We start from the raw sequence: 18,300 nt of genomic DNA, 5'->3' as shown, positions 1-18,300 counted from the left end.
TTCTCTTTTTTTGTCATATAGTGTTTTCTGGGCCTAGGTTTGAGTCCCACCGACCGTGGTGCCCCCGTTTGCTCCTTTTTAAGTCGCCGTATCGGACTACAACTCCCATGCGGTATTTAGGATGGGAGAGTTGTCCCTGTGTCCGGCGACTTAGCACAATACTAAAGTTCACACCAAACACAAACAATTCCAGCAATTGTTTAACATTACTTGGTCGCGCTATAGATTATGAGATGACACTATTGTATTTATTGTAGGTTCGGGATTATCCGGCCTTGTGGGACCCAGCTGATGAATCCTACAAGGATAAATATTTCCGGGAACTAGCCTGGACTAAAATAGTACGAGACCTTATCCCAGATTGGGACAAGTATCCAGGGAGTACACAGCAGCAAATTGGTAATTTTATTTAAATTTATTTAGTAAACCTTGAGTATATTAAAAATATAATTTGTTTAGATCTCACAAAAAATGTTGTTGTATTTTGTAACCTTTTTTTGGTAGATAACGATGTGAGAAAACGTTGGCGCTCAATCAGAGACCGTTTCACGAAGTTCCTGAACGAATGTTCTAAGAGTGGCTCTTCGCCAAGCAAAAGTAAATTTCCCTTTAGCGAAGAGCTGCAGTTTCTTGTGTCCAGTAGGACATTGAGAAAGTAAGTTAAAATCCACTCCACATGATTATTTAAATATAATATGTTGTGCGAAAAATTGATGTTTTTTTTTTCTCCAACAGGACGGAAGGAAACATGTCGGTGGGTGATTTGGAGGACAGCGACAAAGAGGATGGAGCAGGCAGTTCCTCTGGAGTGGGAGGGACCATCTCTACCTCCACTCCCACAGCTTCTGCTGAATCAGCATCCACTTCAGCAGCTGCTGCATCAACATCTAGTTCAGCAGCTGCTGAAGCATCTGATTCCGCAGAAGCTGTGAGAGTGGAGAAGAGAGCTGTCTATCCGGTGGCAGCAGAGAAAAAAAAAAAAACAAAGAAAAACCAAGATGACCAAACTGTCCAAATAGCTTGCGACACGTTAGATCTATTAAAAAAATCAAGTTCTGATGACCACTGCGACTCCTTCGCAATAACTGTGGCAAGAAAAACACGCTCCCTGCCACCGGATAGACAATCTCTTTTCATGTCCATGGTCCAGATGTCCCTCACTGCTCTGGAGGACCCTGCTCCGATATCTCCATACAATGAAGTTCTGATGGGGGTGTTGGGACTTTTCAGGCCCCGACACCGAACACCGGAAACACCAGCTTCCAGACCCCAGTATTTGGCCCACAGCCAAGTTACTTCTGGAGATAGAGGAAGTTCGCAGCATATGGGGGGAGCACCATATCAATCAGAGGGATCAAATTTCCTCTATTCTCCAGAATATACTTTTCTGAATTGAACGTGGGCAAAAGTTTTCAGTGGCACCGAGTTTTTTTTTGTTTGTTTTTTAGCTCCAGTTGCCGGTTGCCTTTGAAAGGGGCTTTTTTTTGTTTTTTTCTAATTGAAAAATCTTTTGTAAATATTGCAAAGAATTTGTGTTCTTTTAAATATATTATATTTCACACATAATATTCTCGTCTTTATTACAATGCGGTCAAGGCCGCTATCCTGGGTTTATGGGCTATCAATTAGTGGTTTATGTGTTGATGTGTTAACAATTGTATACGTCATACTGCTATTATTTTCATAAAACACCAAAATTTTTGTAGCCAAAAAAAACAAAAAAAAACAAATTACACCCAAATAGATTTTTTATTGATATTACAACCAATTATTTAAAACTTTTTTTGGTAACATGAAACAAAAAAATTTTTTTTCAAACTTTTGTGTTGGTTGCTGGCGTTTCTCATTCTTCGGGATGTTGGCAAAACTGTTATCAGCGATGTCGGCAACATTTCTGGGGGGGTCAGTGTAGATGCATCCTTCTCTGCTGGTCAGGCTGCTCAACACCAGCACAGGAGTATTGCCAGTGCACGGCACCTTCTGGACTCATGAAGTAGTCAGTGAAGGATTCTCTCACACGCACACCCGAGTTGGACGGCCTGCCCAGACCCCCGTTGACCACTGGATTAAATACTGCCTGCTGGTACTCCACATCTACGTCAGTGTTGTACTCACGAGCATAGTTGTGGAGTACACAGCAAGCCTTTATCACAGCATCAACGGTGTCTGTGTCCAACTGAATGGCAGTGTGAAAGATCCTCCACTGACTAGTCATGATCCCAAAGGTGCATTCCACATATCTGCGTGCACGACTCAGCCGATAATTAAAAATCCTCCGTCGGGCATCCAGTCCCCTTCGTGGGTATGGGCGCAGCAGGGTTGTCGTTAAGGGAAACGCCTCATCCGATACCATCACAAAGGGCACTGGATGTGTGGAACCCGGCAAAGGTCTTGGGGCTGGGAGCGTGCCGCCATCTCGAAGAATTTGCATCCCAATCTGTGACGTTCGCAACACCCGAGAATCCCCAGTACTACCATAGGCACCAACATCAATGGCAACAAATTTGTAATGGGCATCAGCCACCGCCATCAGGACCACTGAAAAATACTTCTTATAATTAAAGAAGCGTGATCCTGATCGTGGTGGCTGCTGAACCCGAACATGTTTACCATCGACTGCACCTATGCAGTTTGGGAAATTGGCCACAGACTGAAAGCCTGCTGCAACCTGCAGCCAAGTCTCCTCGGTTGGGGAAGGCATCACTATAGGCTGCAACTTCTGCCAGATCACGGTACATGTGCACCTCACAATGTTAGAGATGGTAGATTTACCAACTCTAAATTGGAGGTGCAGTGATGTATAGCTCTCTCCTGTGGCCAAAAATCTGCAAAGAAACAAAAAAGAAAATTAGAAATGTCACACAAAAAGGTAATTACAACATGTCACAAGTAAAGCCGCTATAATATGCGTCCAGCACCATTCAATAATGATGGCATTAACACCCAGCACAACACAAAGGGTGTAAAAAATTTAAATAGAAAGCCTGATGGGACTTGTGCACACACGCATGCGAGATATGACCGAGTGTTGCATGGTAATCCCCGGACCTGCTGCATGCACTCCGTTGTGGAGCGTGCGGCTCCATGTATTGGTATGTGGGTGCACACTCCGCTCCAGAGTGCAGGCGGCAGGGCCGGGGATTACCATGCAACACTCGGCCGTATCTCACGTGTGTGTGTGTATGTGTGCACCCTGTCCAACAGGAGGACTGGGTGGGTTTAATCACACATACTGGACACAGAGACGTGTAGAATAGAGACCTAACTACATTCCCCCCTGAAAAATTGTTACTTACCGCAAGGTGATGAGCAGCCTTTCCTCAGCAGAGATGGACTTCCTCATCACCGTGTCTTGCCGTTTTAAATGGGGTGCCAGGATGGTAAGCAGTCTGTCGAAGGCCGTAATTGGTAGCCGACAAAAAGAGATAAATTTTTCCGGATATCTGAAAAATTAAAAAGAAACACAAAAAAGGGTTACTTCACAAGTATTGCTAGCAAAAAAATGTAAATTAGTCATTCAATATATTTCTACTTACCTCCTCAAATCATTGTACAGCACATAAAAGTGCCCCTTCTCCGTTCGGTCTGCTACAAGCGGGTGCACCCACATCCTTTTCTGCGCACGTCTTCTCTGCCGCAGCCTCTAAAATAAAAAAAAATATATATATTTTGTAAACACAACAATGAAAAATATATCCAACATGCCTGGAAAACAATGTGGATTATGTAAGGGTACGTGTCCACATTCAGGAAGGCCCACCCCCTTCTGGGACGCAATGATGCCAGATGTGTTCATTGTACAAATCCGGCATCATCGCACCCCACGCATAGGGCCCTGTTTTATTCCTTGCGGAGCCGCAGCTTCTCAGCAAGGAACACGGACATGCTGTGATCATAAAAGACGCGCAGCATGTCCAGAGTCGCAGGGCTGACGCATGACACACAGTGGACACGTGATTTCATGAAATCCCCTCCACTATGCTGTTACATGTGGACGCTGCATGTTTGGCGCTGCGGCCCCACGCAGCGCCAAACACACAGCGTTTCCAGAACGTGGCCATGTACCCATAACCCAATATATAAAACAAACAGACATCTGCTTACCTGACGTTTATGACGATTCAAGATTAGAAGAATCAACCCCAGGATCGCAATCCGGTGTGGCGTGCGGAGCTGGATCCGCGGGCTGTCATCTGGCCTACTCTCAGCACTCTGCAGAGCGCTGTCATTACAAACACGTCCACTCATTTTGGTGTGTTAAGTTCCAAAATGGAGGATGGAAGAAGAAAAGGGTTGGACAAGGAAATGACATCATTTTTTTTTTTTTTCCTCCCCACTGCAGTAAACTTTATTTCTGTCAAACACAGACAATCTGCAGACAAAACTGCATCAAAAAACGCACTAAAAAACGCACTAAAAAACGCACCAAAAAACGCACCAAAAACGCACCAAAAAACGCACCTGCGTTTTCTGCAGAGACCTGCAGTTCAGTCAGGAAAAAAAAAGGATGGAAATCCTGAACGTGTGAACACAGCCTTAATATATTTTTAAGGACTTTGAGGGGTGTGTTTTTTAGAATGTAACTTTTGGGTATTCTCTGTTATGTAGGCCCCGCAAATAAAATGATCCAATTTTACCCCTACTAACTTTCTAACAAAAAAATGATGTTTCAAAAATTATGCTGATGTGAAGTAGACATGTGGTAGATGTTATTTAATAACCATTTTGTGTGATATAACTATCTGGTTTAAGCATGTAAAAATTAGGAGTTTGAAAATTGCATAATTTTCAAAATGTTAGGCAAATTTCTGATATTTTCACAGATAAACGCAAGTGAAATCGACTAAATTTTACACTATCATGATATCATAAATACAATCAAAGTGATCCAATCAAGCGTTCCAGAGTGATTTATTCATTCTATATGGCCCACTCTCTGACATTAATACACAAAAAGCATGAGTTCAATTCCAATTACATATATTTAAATATATATATTTTTTATCTTTTTAAACACATTTATTTATTTATATATAATATTTATTTACACCACATGAAAATGTCAAGCATATTTTTTTAGGACTTTCTTTTGGTTGATTTTATGGTGTCCATGTAATTAAAAAGTATTTTTCAGAGCACAAATGATAGTGAGTGATCTTTGACATACCATGTGCCTTCTTGGCGCCATTATTTGAATTTCAACCCCAATAAATGTGTCTGCCTGTTTCATGTATCTACATGTAGTTATATCCTGAAGAAACAAGTGTATGTACTTTGAAATTAGTCTATTAAAAATCGCATTAAATACAGTTCCTGTATCTGGACCTTATTATCAATTCATTAGCAGCGCGTAAAATTCATTTCTCCCATATCTTCAATACCGGCCGGAAGACCTGTCGATCTGCAGCAGCTGAACATTCATGCTTCTTTATTGTTGTGTATACATAACTTTATCAGGTTAGCACAATCTTTATTCATTTTTATAGTTTCTACCGGGTAAGACCCTATTGGACTTATTCTGCTTCCCAGCTGCTATATAATATTGTACACCATCCAGCCTATTATCAGCCTATTATCCTTTTATCCACATACATCATGGAATAGTTTCAGAACTGACTTTAATCACGAGAACGTCTCATCTTAAAAACCATCAGATCTACTGGGATCCCATCCTCAGACACCGGTGATACGACTGATCTATTTAATGAAGATGATACAAAACGACTGAGAAAAACCTTCTTTGAGATCGAAGACGCCCTCAAAGAGGAATTACGTTTTGGCCTGGATATGAATTATTAAGTTTTGAAACTCTTCCTGATTTAAAAAAAAAAATGAATGTTAACATCACATTCACCACTTCTATATCACAACTTGAACACGAAACGATCCCAAAACAATCTAAGAAACTACAGCCTGGTAGAGAGGATTATGGAAAATTAAACAAGAATGAAACACAGGGTCTGCCCTCCATTAATAAACCCAAAAAGTCATATAACGTAAATACTCCATCTCATTTCAATACAAATAAAAAACATGTAATAGTAAAACTAAAACAATTGATCATCAAAAAAATAAAATAGTCATGACCTACCATAGGAAACTGCATTGGAATTATACAGCAATAATACTGTATACAAAAAACAATGGTAGAGACAACTGATAATATTATAGAAGTTGCTTCTGGACATGATAGGAAAACAACTATTTTCGAACACAAATTCTCATCATCCTCATTTACATCCTTTTCTGACACAAAAAAAAAACATGTTGAGAGCATCAGGGAAAAAATCAACAAAACCAATAATGATAGGAGGACAACTCTCTCATATAAAAGTAGTAATTTAAATTTGAGAACCTCCTTACTAATAAACACTCCTATGGAAAAAAAAATGCACCTTTGAATCTGGTGAACCCTCTAACGCCAATTAGTGTCATTAAATCTGAATCGCTTATTGAGTTTGGAGATCCCATTGTCACCAGACTAGTGGATCTATCTATATATGATACTACACCCGAATTGATTTCCACTGAAAATTCTAACTATAATAATGAAACAATTACCATGGATAACACTACCCCTGGAACCAGGACTCTGGTTCCTTTTTTATCCCGAGTTCTTTCAAAAAATGACTGATAAATCAATTTTTCCACAAACTGGGCAAAGTAAAAATCAAATAGAGGAACCAGAGCAAGTCGAAAAAAAGGAAAAATCAGCCTATCTCCAAATCCCAAGTAGACAACCCTTCACATGTGTTCAGCTTATCAGATCATAAATGAACAAATACCGAACTTTCACATTTGGTACAAGGCCTTTCATTTTGTGTCAATTTTATACCTAAGGACTTTGATCTTTTTTTCAGAACTTCAGATTTTAATCAGAAAAATTACACTAAAAATAAATGTTACTATTTAAGGATAAATAAATTCCAACCCACTGGCATCACAAGTTGATGTAAGTCACCGTATAAATGTAAAAGCAAAATCTAATTTTTTTCCAAAAAAGAGCAAGGGACATCACTTAAGCATTTTTAATGATTTTGTTCTTAATAAATTTAAATTCATTACTGAAAAAACATTCTTTTACAAGGAAAACCTCTCACAATCTCACTAAAATAGAGAGAGAAGCTCTCCGGTCTCTCAATGATAATAGGAACATTGTTGTTAGATCTGCTGACAAGAGGCAAAGGGGGTGTTGTCATACAGAATTACAACAAATATTATAGCAAAGCCTATAGAATTCTCTCAGATTTCAAATATTACCTGAAAATACCATCAAATTCCCTGCCTAATACAACTCCCCTTTACAGCTCCCTCATTAATAAAGCAAATGCAGATAATAATTGAATCCACAATAAAAGAGATTTCTCACCAGTTAATGTCCCGTAATGTGTTGTGAACTCTATTTTTAGGCTCCCTCTAGTGGTCACAAGCGGTACTGTGTAGTGTTGTCTTTCTGCAGGTTGGCTGCATCAGCTGGTTCGTTATCCTTGGTTGGTTTCCTATTTAACTCACCTGGATACTCAGTTCCTTGCCTGCTATCAATGTATTCAGTGCTCTTCAGATTCCTTGTGATTACCTTGCTCCCAGCCTCTCCAAGACAAGCTAAGTTTTTGTCCATTCATTTTTTGATTATCAGCATTCATCATGTTTCTTGTCCAGCTTGCTAAGATGTGATCTCCTCGCTTGCTGGTTGCTCTAGGGGACTGAGTTTCTCCCCCCACACCGTTAGTTGGTGCGGGGGTTCTTGAAATCTCAGTGTGGATATTTTGTAAGGTTTTTTTACTGACCGCACAGACCCCTTTACTATTTTCCGCTATCTAGTATTAGTGGGCCTCATTTTCTGAATCTGTTTTCACCCCTGTGTATGTGCCTTCCTCTTACCTCACCGTTATTATTTGTTGGGGGCTTCTATATATTTGGGGATTATTTCTCTGGAGGCAAGAGAGGTCTTTCTTTCTCTCTGGGGGTAGTTAGTTCCTCAGGCTGGCTCGAGACGTCTAGGATTTTTTAGGCACGTTCACCGGCTACTTCTAGTGTGTTTGGATAGGTTCAGATTTGCGGTCAGTCCAGTTTGCCACCTCCCTAGAGCTTGTCCTATGTTTGTTACTTAGCTGGAGTAATTTGTGATCCTCAACCACTAAGGATCATAACAGTATAGCAGGCCAAAAAAGTGTTTAATGCATCGCAGAAGTGGGATAAAAGAAGACCTGAGTACATTTTTTTTTCCTCCCGCTTTTCCTTTGCTGCAGTCTGTTTAGCTTCTTTCATCCCCTTGAACTCTGGGTGGTTTTGAGCTCAGCTGCAGACATGAATATTCAGACTCTGACTTCTAGTGTGGATCATCTTACTGCACGGGTGCAAAGTATTCAGGATTTTGTTATTCATAGCCCTATGTCAGAACCAAAGATACTAATTCCTGGGTTGTCGCCTCTGATGTTCATGCGGCCGATTTGGTTAGTACCTTCCACGCGGCTCATCCTGATCGCCCTGGGGGTCTTGATGAGGGTTCGGTGACCCCTCCTCAAGGGCGGGGTACTGTTGTGAACTCTATTTTTAGGCTCCCTCTAGTGGTCACAAGCGGTACTGTGTAGTGTTGTCTTTCTGCAGGTTGGCTGCATCAGCTGGTTCGTTATCCTTGGTTGGTTTCCTATTTAACTCACCTGGATACTCAGTTCCTTGCCTGCTATCAATGTATTCAGTGCTCTTCAGATTCCTTGTGATTACCTTGCTCCCAGCCTCTCCAAGACAAGCTAAGTTTTTGTCCGTTCATTTTTTGATTATCAGCATTCATCATGTTTCTTGTCCAGCTTGCTAAGATGTGATCTCCTCGCTTGCTGATTGCTCTAGGGGACTGAGTTTCTCCCCCCACACCGTTAGTTGGTGCGGGGGTTCTTGAAATCTCAGTGTGGATATTTTGTAAGGTTTTTTTACTGACCGCACAGACCCCTTTACTATTTTCTGCTATCTAGTATTAGTGGGCCTCATTTTCTGAATCTGTTTTCACCCCTGTGTATGTGCCTTCCTCTTACCTCACCGTTATTATTTGTTGGGGGCTTCTATATCTTTGGGGATTATTTCTCTGGAGGCAAGAGAGGTCTTTCTTTCTCTCTGGGGGTAGTTAGTTCCTCAGGCTGGCTCGAGACGTCTAGGATTTTTAGGCACGTTCACCGGCTACTTCTAGTATGTTTGGATAGGTTCAGATTTGCGGTCAGTCCAGTTTGCCACCTCCCTAGAGCTTGTCCTATGTTTGTTACTTAGCTGGAGTAATTTGTGATCCTCAACCACTAAGGATCATAACAGTAATGCCACTTGCTAAAAATACATAAAAATCTCAGAGATCCGCCAGGCTGACCCATCATATCGGGAATTGACTCAATGACCAGTAATCTTTCTGAACATATTGACAAAATTGTTCAGACTAATGTTTTTAATCTAAATGGCCACCTAAGGGAAACAACACATCTGATGCAATTACTGCAAAGCATTTAATGGAACATTATGTACGTATTTGTTACAATAAATGTTGCCTACCTGTATTCCAATATATTACATGATATTGGGCTATTATTTAAGGAGTGATTTGAGACTGCCTGATCACCAAAAAAACTTTATTCTTTAAGGTCTGTCCTTCATACTATAGAACAACTACTTTACTTTTCAAGAAGAATATTATCACCAGATACGAGGGACTGCAATGGGGTTTAATGTCGCACCTGCTTATGAAAATTTGTTCATGGGGACAGTTAAAGCAATATATATCTACAAGGACAAATACAAGGAAAGCAAAGTTTTATACAAAAGATTTATCGATGATCTCTTTCTCATTTGGGATAATTTGAAAAAGGAGATAATATCACGAACAAAAGATTGTAACATAAATAATTGGTGTATATATTTTTTCCCCTTTATTGACTCCCAATGTATCGATTTTTTGGACTTCAACATTTTCATCTGTGACACTCGCATTTGCACCAGAATTTGTAATTTTTTTAAAAAAAAGTCAATGCTAACAGGTATATACATTTTAACAGTGGACACTATAGCAAATGTTTGGAAAATATACCGCAAAAACAATTTATGAGGAACCAAAAAAATTGTACATTAGACTCTGATTTCAATATTATGGCTACAACTCTACGTCAAAGGTTTGAGGATAAAATATATAAAACAAAACTGCTAAATCATGCTTTTTTCAATACTATCAAACATAAACAAGAGACATTACTTGAAGTAGATAGGAAAATAAGTAAACAGGATGAATATTAATACAATTTTATTACCACCTATAATGTATGCCACAAGGAAATTCAACAAGTTTTCCAAGGGCACATCCATTTACAGTAAATGATCTCATTCTCAATAAATAATTACCATACCCAAAAACCTGACATCAACCTTCTGTAAAGAGCCTTCAATTAAAAACATTGTGGCCTCGAGCCAACTCAAATCACAGTGTAATAACAATACTAATAGCGTGAATCATTCACAATTATCATACGATATTTTCAAGTGCAACTTAAGAAAATGCCTGATGTTGCTCCTCCACTTATCCTGGCTTTACCACTTTTTCCTCTAATAGTACTGGTGAAATATTCTCCATTACTTTTCGTGCATAACATCTTTGTGATATACGTCATTGAATGACAATGTAAAAAGAGGTATGTTGGGAGGACAATTCAACCCCTGCAAGAGAATTAACTCCGATAGATCAAACATAAGAAAAGGTTTTCTCAAGCATGGATTATCCCGTCATTTTAGTATTAAGCATAACAAGGACTATAAAAATCTCTACTTTAGTCCCATTTACAGGGCAGGTGTTAGGGTGAGGCAAACTGGGTAGTAGTGCTCCAGTAGTGCTCCACTAATATCGGCAGTCCACGGAGATGCTATTAGGTGAGTCAGAGGAGTCCGGTGTCATCACCAGCTCGAGGTCCCCCCTCGTGGCTGCGCATTCATCCTGGATGCTGATACAGTTGAAAGCAATGAGGGAAGAGAGAGCGTTAGCTGACATTCCCTCTCCTATTATTCCCCCTCTGCATCTGACGTCTCAGCCGACAAGCATGATGACGTCACTTCATCATGCCACACTGTGCTGGGCGCAATGGAGTTACTGATGATAAGCAATGCAGAGACTGGAGAATCTGGGGAACATGGAGAGGTGAGTATTGTATTTATTTATTTTTTTAAATCAGTGAGTACATTGTGGTGGCCATAATACTGGAGTATTATTTAGTGCATTATACTCTATGGACTATATGGGGCTGCATTAAACTCTGTTGAGGGCTATGGGGTGCATTGTACTATTTGGACTCTATGAGGGCTGCATTTTACTGTAGCTGCACGGAAATTACAACCTTTACTATAAAAAGATGCCCGATTACAATCCATTTTTCCAGACTCCCCACTACTGTGTTTTAGGCAGCCCCCAAATCTAAGAAGCATCATTGTCAGAAGCTCCCTGTCCTTTTCAACAGCTGCAGGAACCTTTCCTTGCAACCAGAAAAAATTTAAAACCTGTCCATTTATAATGACCACGTACAAGATAAAGATCCCCAATTCACATCAGGACTACAAGATCCCAGGTACTTTCAGCTGCATCACATCTAATAGGGTGTACCTAATTATATGTACCAAATGTCCAGCTGGGGGTCTATATGTTGGGGAGACAGGGCAAAAACTGAGAACAAGGATGAATTATCACCGCCACACAATAAGAGAGAAAAAAATGGATCTACCTGTGGCCAAACATTTTTGTATGCCTGATCATAGCACCATGGACCTGAAATTACTTGCATTGAAAGGTAACATCAAATCTCAGACAGACTGGAGAATCTGGGAGTATAAACTTATGACAACCTGTGACACACTTAGTGCAGGAATTAATGTGTTGCATGGATTTATGTCTTTTTACATCAATTAAGAAATTTGCTCTTCGGACCTTGTGGGGGCATCATAACATAGAACCAGACCTCAATCAGAGGACAAGAAAATATTCACTCCTTATCTACGAACTGTTAAAATATTTATAGACACAACTGTTTATCACTCTCCCATAATGACAGCTCTGTGCTGTATTTTGTATAAATATGTGATTCTTCAGATGTTGTATTAGTCTATGCCTGATGAAGAGGCTTGAGTAGTCTCAAAAGCTTGCAATTTGTTACCATCTTTTCAATTAGCCATTAAGAGGTATCAACCACTGAGGACTCTCAATTCCAAATATTTTTCTATGATGAAGTCATCAATATATAATATGTACACAATAATTTTTATGACAAGCACAGCTTTATACCTTATATCAACTTCCTGGTTGAAATTATTGATGTATTCCCATGATGAATATATTAATGTATGTAATATGTTCTTATTATTTATTATTATAGCGCCATTTATTCCATGGCTCTTCACATGTGAGTAGAGGTATACATAATAAAAACAAGTACAGTAATCTTAAACAATACAAGTCACGAATGGTACAGGAGGAGAGAGGACCCTGCCCTCGAGGGCTCACAATCTACAAGATATATAATTTTTGATAAGTTTAACTTAATGATTTTATTGTTTTTTATGACAACATACAATGCCTTGCGAAAGTATTCGGCTCCCTGGCACTTTTCAACGTTTTTCCACATATCATGCTTCAAACATAAAGATACCAAATGTAAATTTTTGGTGAAGAATCAACAACAAGTGGAACACAATTGTGAAGTTGAACGAAATTCATTGGTTATTTTAAATTTTTGTGGACATTCAAAAACTGAAAAGTGGGGCGTGCAATATTATTTGGCCCCTTTAACTTAATACTTTGTTGCGCCACCTTTTGCTGCGATTACAGCTGCAAGTCGCTTGGGGTATGTCTCTATCAGTTTTGTACATCGAGAGACTGAAATTTTTGCCCCTTCTTCCTTGGCAAAAAGCTCGAGCTCAGTGAGGTTTGATGGAGATCGTTTGTGAACAGCAGTTTTCAGCTCTTTCCACAGATTCTCGATTGGACTGAAGTCTGGACTTTGACTTGGCCATTCTAACACCTGGATATGTTTATTTGTGAATCATTCCATTGTAGATTTTGCTTTATGTTTGGGACCATTGTCTTGCTGGAAGACAAATCTCCGTCCCAGTCTCAGGTCTTTTGCAGACTCCAACAGGTTTTCTTCAAGAATGGTCCTGTATTTGGCTCCATTCATCTTCCCATCAATTTTAACCATCTTCCCTGTCCCTGCTGAAGAAAAACAGGCCCAAACCATGATGCTGCCACTACCATGTTTGATAGTGGGGATGGTGTGTTCAGGGTGATGAGCTGTGTTCCTTTACGCCAAACATATCATTTGGCATTGTTGCCAAAAAGTTTGATTTTGGTTTCATCTGACCAGAGCACCTTCTTCCACATGTTTGCTGTGTCTCCCAGGTGGCTTGTTGCAAACTTTAAACAACACTTCTTATGGATGTCTTTGAGAAATGGCTTTCTTCTTGCCACTCTTCCATAAAGGCCAGATTTGTGCAGTGTACGACTGATTGTTGTCCTAGGGACAGACTGTCTTATCTCAGTTGTAGATCTCTGCAGTTCATCCAGAGTGATCATGGGCCTCTTAGCTGCATCTCTGATCAGTCTTCTCCTTGTTTGAGATGAAAATTTAGAGGGACGGCCGGGTCTTGGTAGATTTGCAGTGGTATGATACTTCTTCCATTTCAATATGATCACTTGCACAGTGTTCCTTGGGATGTTTAAAGTTTTGGAAATCATTTTGTATCCAAATCCAGCTTTAAACTTCTCCACAACAGTATCACGGACCTGCCTGTTGTGTTCCTTGGTCTTGATGATGCTCTCTGTGCTTCAAACAGAACCCTGAGACTATCACAGAGCAGGTGCATTTATACGGAGACTTGATTACACACAGGTGGATTATATTTATCATCATTAGACATGTAGGACAACATTGGATCATTTAGAGATCCACAATGAACTTCAGGAGTGAGTTTGCTGCACTGAAAGTAAAGGGGAGGGGCCGAATAATATTGCACACCACACTTTTCAGTTTTTGAATTTCCACAAAAATTTTAAATAAGAAATAAACTTCATTCAACTTCACAATTGTGTTCCACTTGTTGTTGATTCATGAACAAATATTTACATTTGGTATCTTTATGTTTGAAGCATAATAGTACATCCAGTACAAAACTACTACCCTCATCCACAAAGCACTCCATGGCACAGCACCACCCTACATCTCCTCTCTGGTCTCAGTCTACCACCCTACCCGTGCCCTCCGCTCCGCTAATGCCCTCAGGTTAGCATCCTCAATAATCAGAACCTCCCACTCCCGTCTCCAAGACTTTACACGTGCTGCGCCGATTCTTTGGAATGCACTACCTAGGTTAATACGATTAATCCCCAATCCCCACAGTTTTAAGCGTGCCCTAAAAGCTCATTTGTTCAGACTGTCCTACTGCCTCAATGCATTAACCTAACTATCCCTGTGTGGCCTATTAAAAAAAAAAACAAAACCATAATCAGGTTCCTCGCATCATGTTCTCATACACTTTATGCAGTTAATAGCACTCTGTGTCTGTACTGCTACATACTTAGGCCGTTAACTGGTTCATACAGCTTTACATGAACACCCGAGCCTTAAGGCCCCGTCTCACATAGCGAGATCGCTAGCGAGATCGCTGCTGAGTCACTAGTTTTGTGACGCAACAGCGACCTCCATAGCGATCTCGCTATGTGTGACACGTACCAGCGATCAGGCCCCTGCTGCGAGATCGCTGGTCGTGTCAGAATGGCCTGGACCTTTTTTTGGTCGTTGAGGCCCCGCTGACATCGCTGAATCGGTGTGTGTGACACCGATCCAGCGATGTCTTCACTGGTAACCAGGGTAAACATCGGGTTACTAAGCGCAGGCCGCGCTTAGTAACCCGATGTTTACCCTGGTTACCAGCGTAAATGTAAAAAAAAACAAACAGTACATACTCGCCTTTCGGTGTCCAGGTCCCTTGCCGTCTGCTTCCTGCTCTCACTGACTGCCGGCCGTACAGTGAGAAGTGAGAGCACAGCGGTGACGTCACCGCTGCGCTCTGCTCTCGCTGTACGGCCGGATCTCAGTCAGAGCAGGAAGCAGACGGCAAGGGACCTGGACACCGAAAGGCGAGTATGTACTGTTTGTTTTTTTTGGTAACCAGGGTAAACATCGGGTTACTAAGCGCGGCCCTGCGCTTAGTAACCCGATGTTTACCCTGGTTACCCGGGTGCTGCAGGGGGACTTCGGCATCGTTGAAGACAGTTTCAACGATGCCGAAGTCGTTCCCCTGATCGTTGGTCGCTGGGGAGAGCGGTCTGTGTGACAGCTCCCCAGCGACCACACAGCGACTTACCAACGATCACGGCCAGGTCGTATCGCTGGTCGTGATCGTTGGTAAATCGCTTAGTGAGACGGGGCCTTTACACTATGGCTGGTCCGAATAACTAAAGCAATTGTTACCATCCACCTCTCGTGTCTCCCCTTTTCCTCATAATTTGTAAGCTTGCGAGCAGGGCCCTCATTCCTCTTGGTATCTATTTTGAACTGTGATTTCTGTTATGCTGTAATGTCTATTGTCTGTACAAGTCCCCTCTATAATTTGTAAAGCGCTGAGGAATATGTTGGCGCTATAAAAATAAAAATTATTATATTATTATTATTATGATATGTGGGAAAAGGTTGAAAAGTTCCAGGGAGCAGAATACTTTCGCAAGGCACTGTATATAAAGTGTTGAAATAATCATTTCTTTTTGTTTTTACAATAATTGACTGAAATATTTCAGCCCATAGTTTTTGTTTTTTGGATTTTTTAGCATATTTTTCTATCTTTAGACATCTCATATGTCCACTCATATCTTATAACTAATTTAATATTTTGCACATGAAATCACAGCAGACTAGAATTAGTTATTTGTCATGATCTCAATGGCAAGAGATCATAGCATCAGCATATATAGGAACTAGCTCTTGGAAGATGGAAACTGAGCTGACCATGAACTAAACCTAACGCACAACTAGCAGTGGCCGGGTAGCATGCCTACGTTGATTCTAGATGCCCAGCACCAGCCGGAGGACTAAATAAAGCTAGCAGAGGAAAATATTAGTCCTAACTCACCTCTAGAGAAATACCCCGAAAGGAGACAGAGGCCCCCCACATGTATTGGCGGTGAATCAAGATGAAATAACAAACGTAGTATGAAAATAGGTTTAGCAAATTTGAGGTCCACTTACTACATAGCAGAAGACAGAAAGGACACTTTCATGGTCAGCTGAAAACCCTATCAAAACACCATCCAGAAATTACTTTAAAACTCTGGCATTAACTCATAACACCAGAGTGGCAATTCCTGTTCACAAGAGCTTTCCAGACACAGTAACGAAACTACAGCTGTGAACTGGAACAAAAATGCAAAAACAAACATGGACAAGAGTCCAACTTATCTAGTAGTTGTCTAGGAGCAGGAACAAGCACAGAGAGGCTTCTGATAACATTGTTGACCGGCAAGCAACTAACAGAGCAGCAAGGCTATATAGCGACTCCCACATCTTGATGGGAACAGGTGAACAGAGAAGATGAAGACACCAGTTCAATTCCACCAGTAGCCACCGGGGGAGCCCAGAATCCAAATTCACAACAGTACCCCCCCCTCAAGGAGGGGGCACCGAACCCTCACCAGAACCACCAGGGCGATCAGGATGGGCCCTATGAAAGGTACGAACCAGATCAGAGGCATGAACATCAGATGCATTCACCCAAGAATTATCCTCCTGGCCGTATCCCTTCCACTTGACCAGATACTGGAGTCTCCGTCTGGAAACACGAGAGTCTAAGATTTTCTCCACAACGTACTCCAACTCACCCTCAACCAACACCGGAGCAGGAGGCTCAACGGAAGGCACAACCGGTACCTCATACCTGCGCAATAATGACCGATGAAAAACGTTATGAATAGAAAAGGATGCAGGGAGGTCCAAACGGAAGGAAACAGGGTTAAGAATCTCCAATATCTTATATGGGCCGATGAACCGAGGCTTAAACTTAGGAGAAGAGACCCTCATAGGGACAAAACGAGAAGACAACCACACCAAATCCCCAACACAAAGCCGAGGACCAACACGACGGTGGCGGTTGGCAAAAAGCTGAGTCTTCTCCTGGGACAACCTCAAATTGTCCACCACCTGCCCCCAGATCTGATGCAATCTCTCCACCACAGCATCCACTCCAGGACAATCCGAAGATTCCACCTGACCAGAGGAAAATCGAGGATGAAACCCCGAATTACAGAAAAACGGGGACACCAAAGTGGCAGAGCTGGCCCGATTATTGAGAGCAAACTCCGCCAATGGCAAAAAAGCAACCCAATCATCCTGGTCAGCAGACACAAAACACCTCAGATATGTCTCCCGGGTCTGATTAATCCGCTCGGTCTGGCCATTCGTCTGAGGATGGAAAGCGGACGAAAAAGATAAATCTATGCCCATCCTAGCACAGAATGCCCGCCAAAATCTAGACACGAATTGGGTCCCTCTGTCAGAAACGATATTCTCAGGAATACCATGCAAACGAACAACATTTTGAAAAAACAGAGGAACCAACTCGGAAGAAGAAGGCAACTTGGGCAGAGGAACCAAATGGACCATCTTAGAGAAACGGTCACACACCACCCAGATGACAGACATCTTCTGAGAAACAGGCAGATCTGAAATAAAATCCATCGAGATGTGCGTCCAAGGCCTCTTAGGAATAGGCAAGGGCAACAACAATCCACTAGCCCGAGAACAACAAGGCTTGGCCCGAGCACAAACGTCACAAGACTGCACAAAGCCTCGCACATCTCGTGACAGGGAAGGCCACCAGAAGGACCTTGCCACCAAATCCGTGGTACCAAAAATGCCAGGATGACCTGCCAACGCAGAAGAATGAACCTCAGAGATGACTCTACTGGTCCAATCATCAGGAACAAACAGTTTATCAGGTGGGCAACGATCAGGTCTATCCGCCTGAAACTCCTGCAAGGCCCGCCGCAGGTCTGGAGAAACGGCTGACAATACCACTCCATCCTCAAGGATACCTGTGGGCTCAGAGTTACCAGGCGAGTCAGGCTCAAAACTCCTAGAAAGGGCATCCGCCTTAACATTCTTAGAACCCGGCAGGTATGACACCACAAAATTAAACCGAGAGAAAAATAATGACCAGCGCGCCTGTCTAGGATTCAGGCGCCTGGCGGTCTCAAGATAAATCAAATTTTTGTGGTCAGTCAATACCACCACCTGATGTCTGGCC

General features: G+C 41.6%; 1 protein-coding gene across 1 annotated transcript; it reads left to right on the top strand.

Moving 5' to 3' along the window:
* The first annotated feature begins 528 nt into the window (after positions 1-528).
* Positions 529-1,396, top strand: LOC143817255 (uncharacterized). Its single transcript, XM_077298496.1, has 2 exons — positions 529-655; positions 736-1,396. Exon 2 carries the CDS (start codon positions 749-751, stop codon positions 1,394-1,396), a length of 648 nt encoding a protein of 215 aa, XP_077154611.1. The 5' UTR covers positions 529-655; positions 736-748.
* Positions 1,397-18,300: the final 16,904 nt, after the last annotated feature.

The sequence above is a fragment of the Ranitomeya variabilis genome, chromosome 3 (genome assembly GCF_051348905.1).
Source record: "Ranitomeya variabilis isolate aRanVar5 chromosome 3, aRanVar5.hap1, whole genome shotgun sequence".
In the NCBI taxonomy this organism is placed as follows: Eukaryota; Metazoa; Chordata; class Amphibia; order Anura; family Dendrobatidae; genus Ranitomeya; species Ranitomeya variabilis.
This window is presented reverse-complemented; position numbering and strand designations above follow the sequence as displayed.

What these genes read in the sequence shown, in the direction of transcription:
- LOC143817255 (XM_077298496.1), top strand. Translation starts at nt 749, where the DNA reads ATGTCGGTGGGTGATTTGGAGGACAGCGACAAAGAGGATGGAGCAGGC.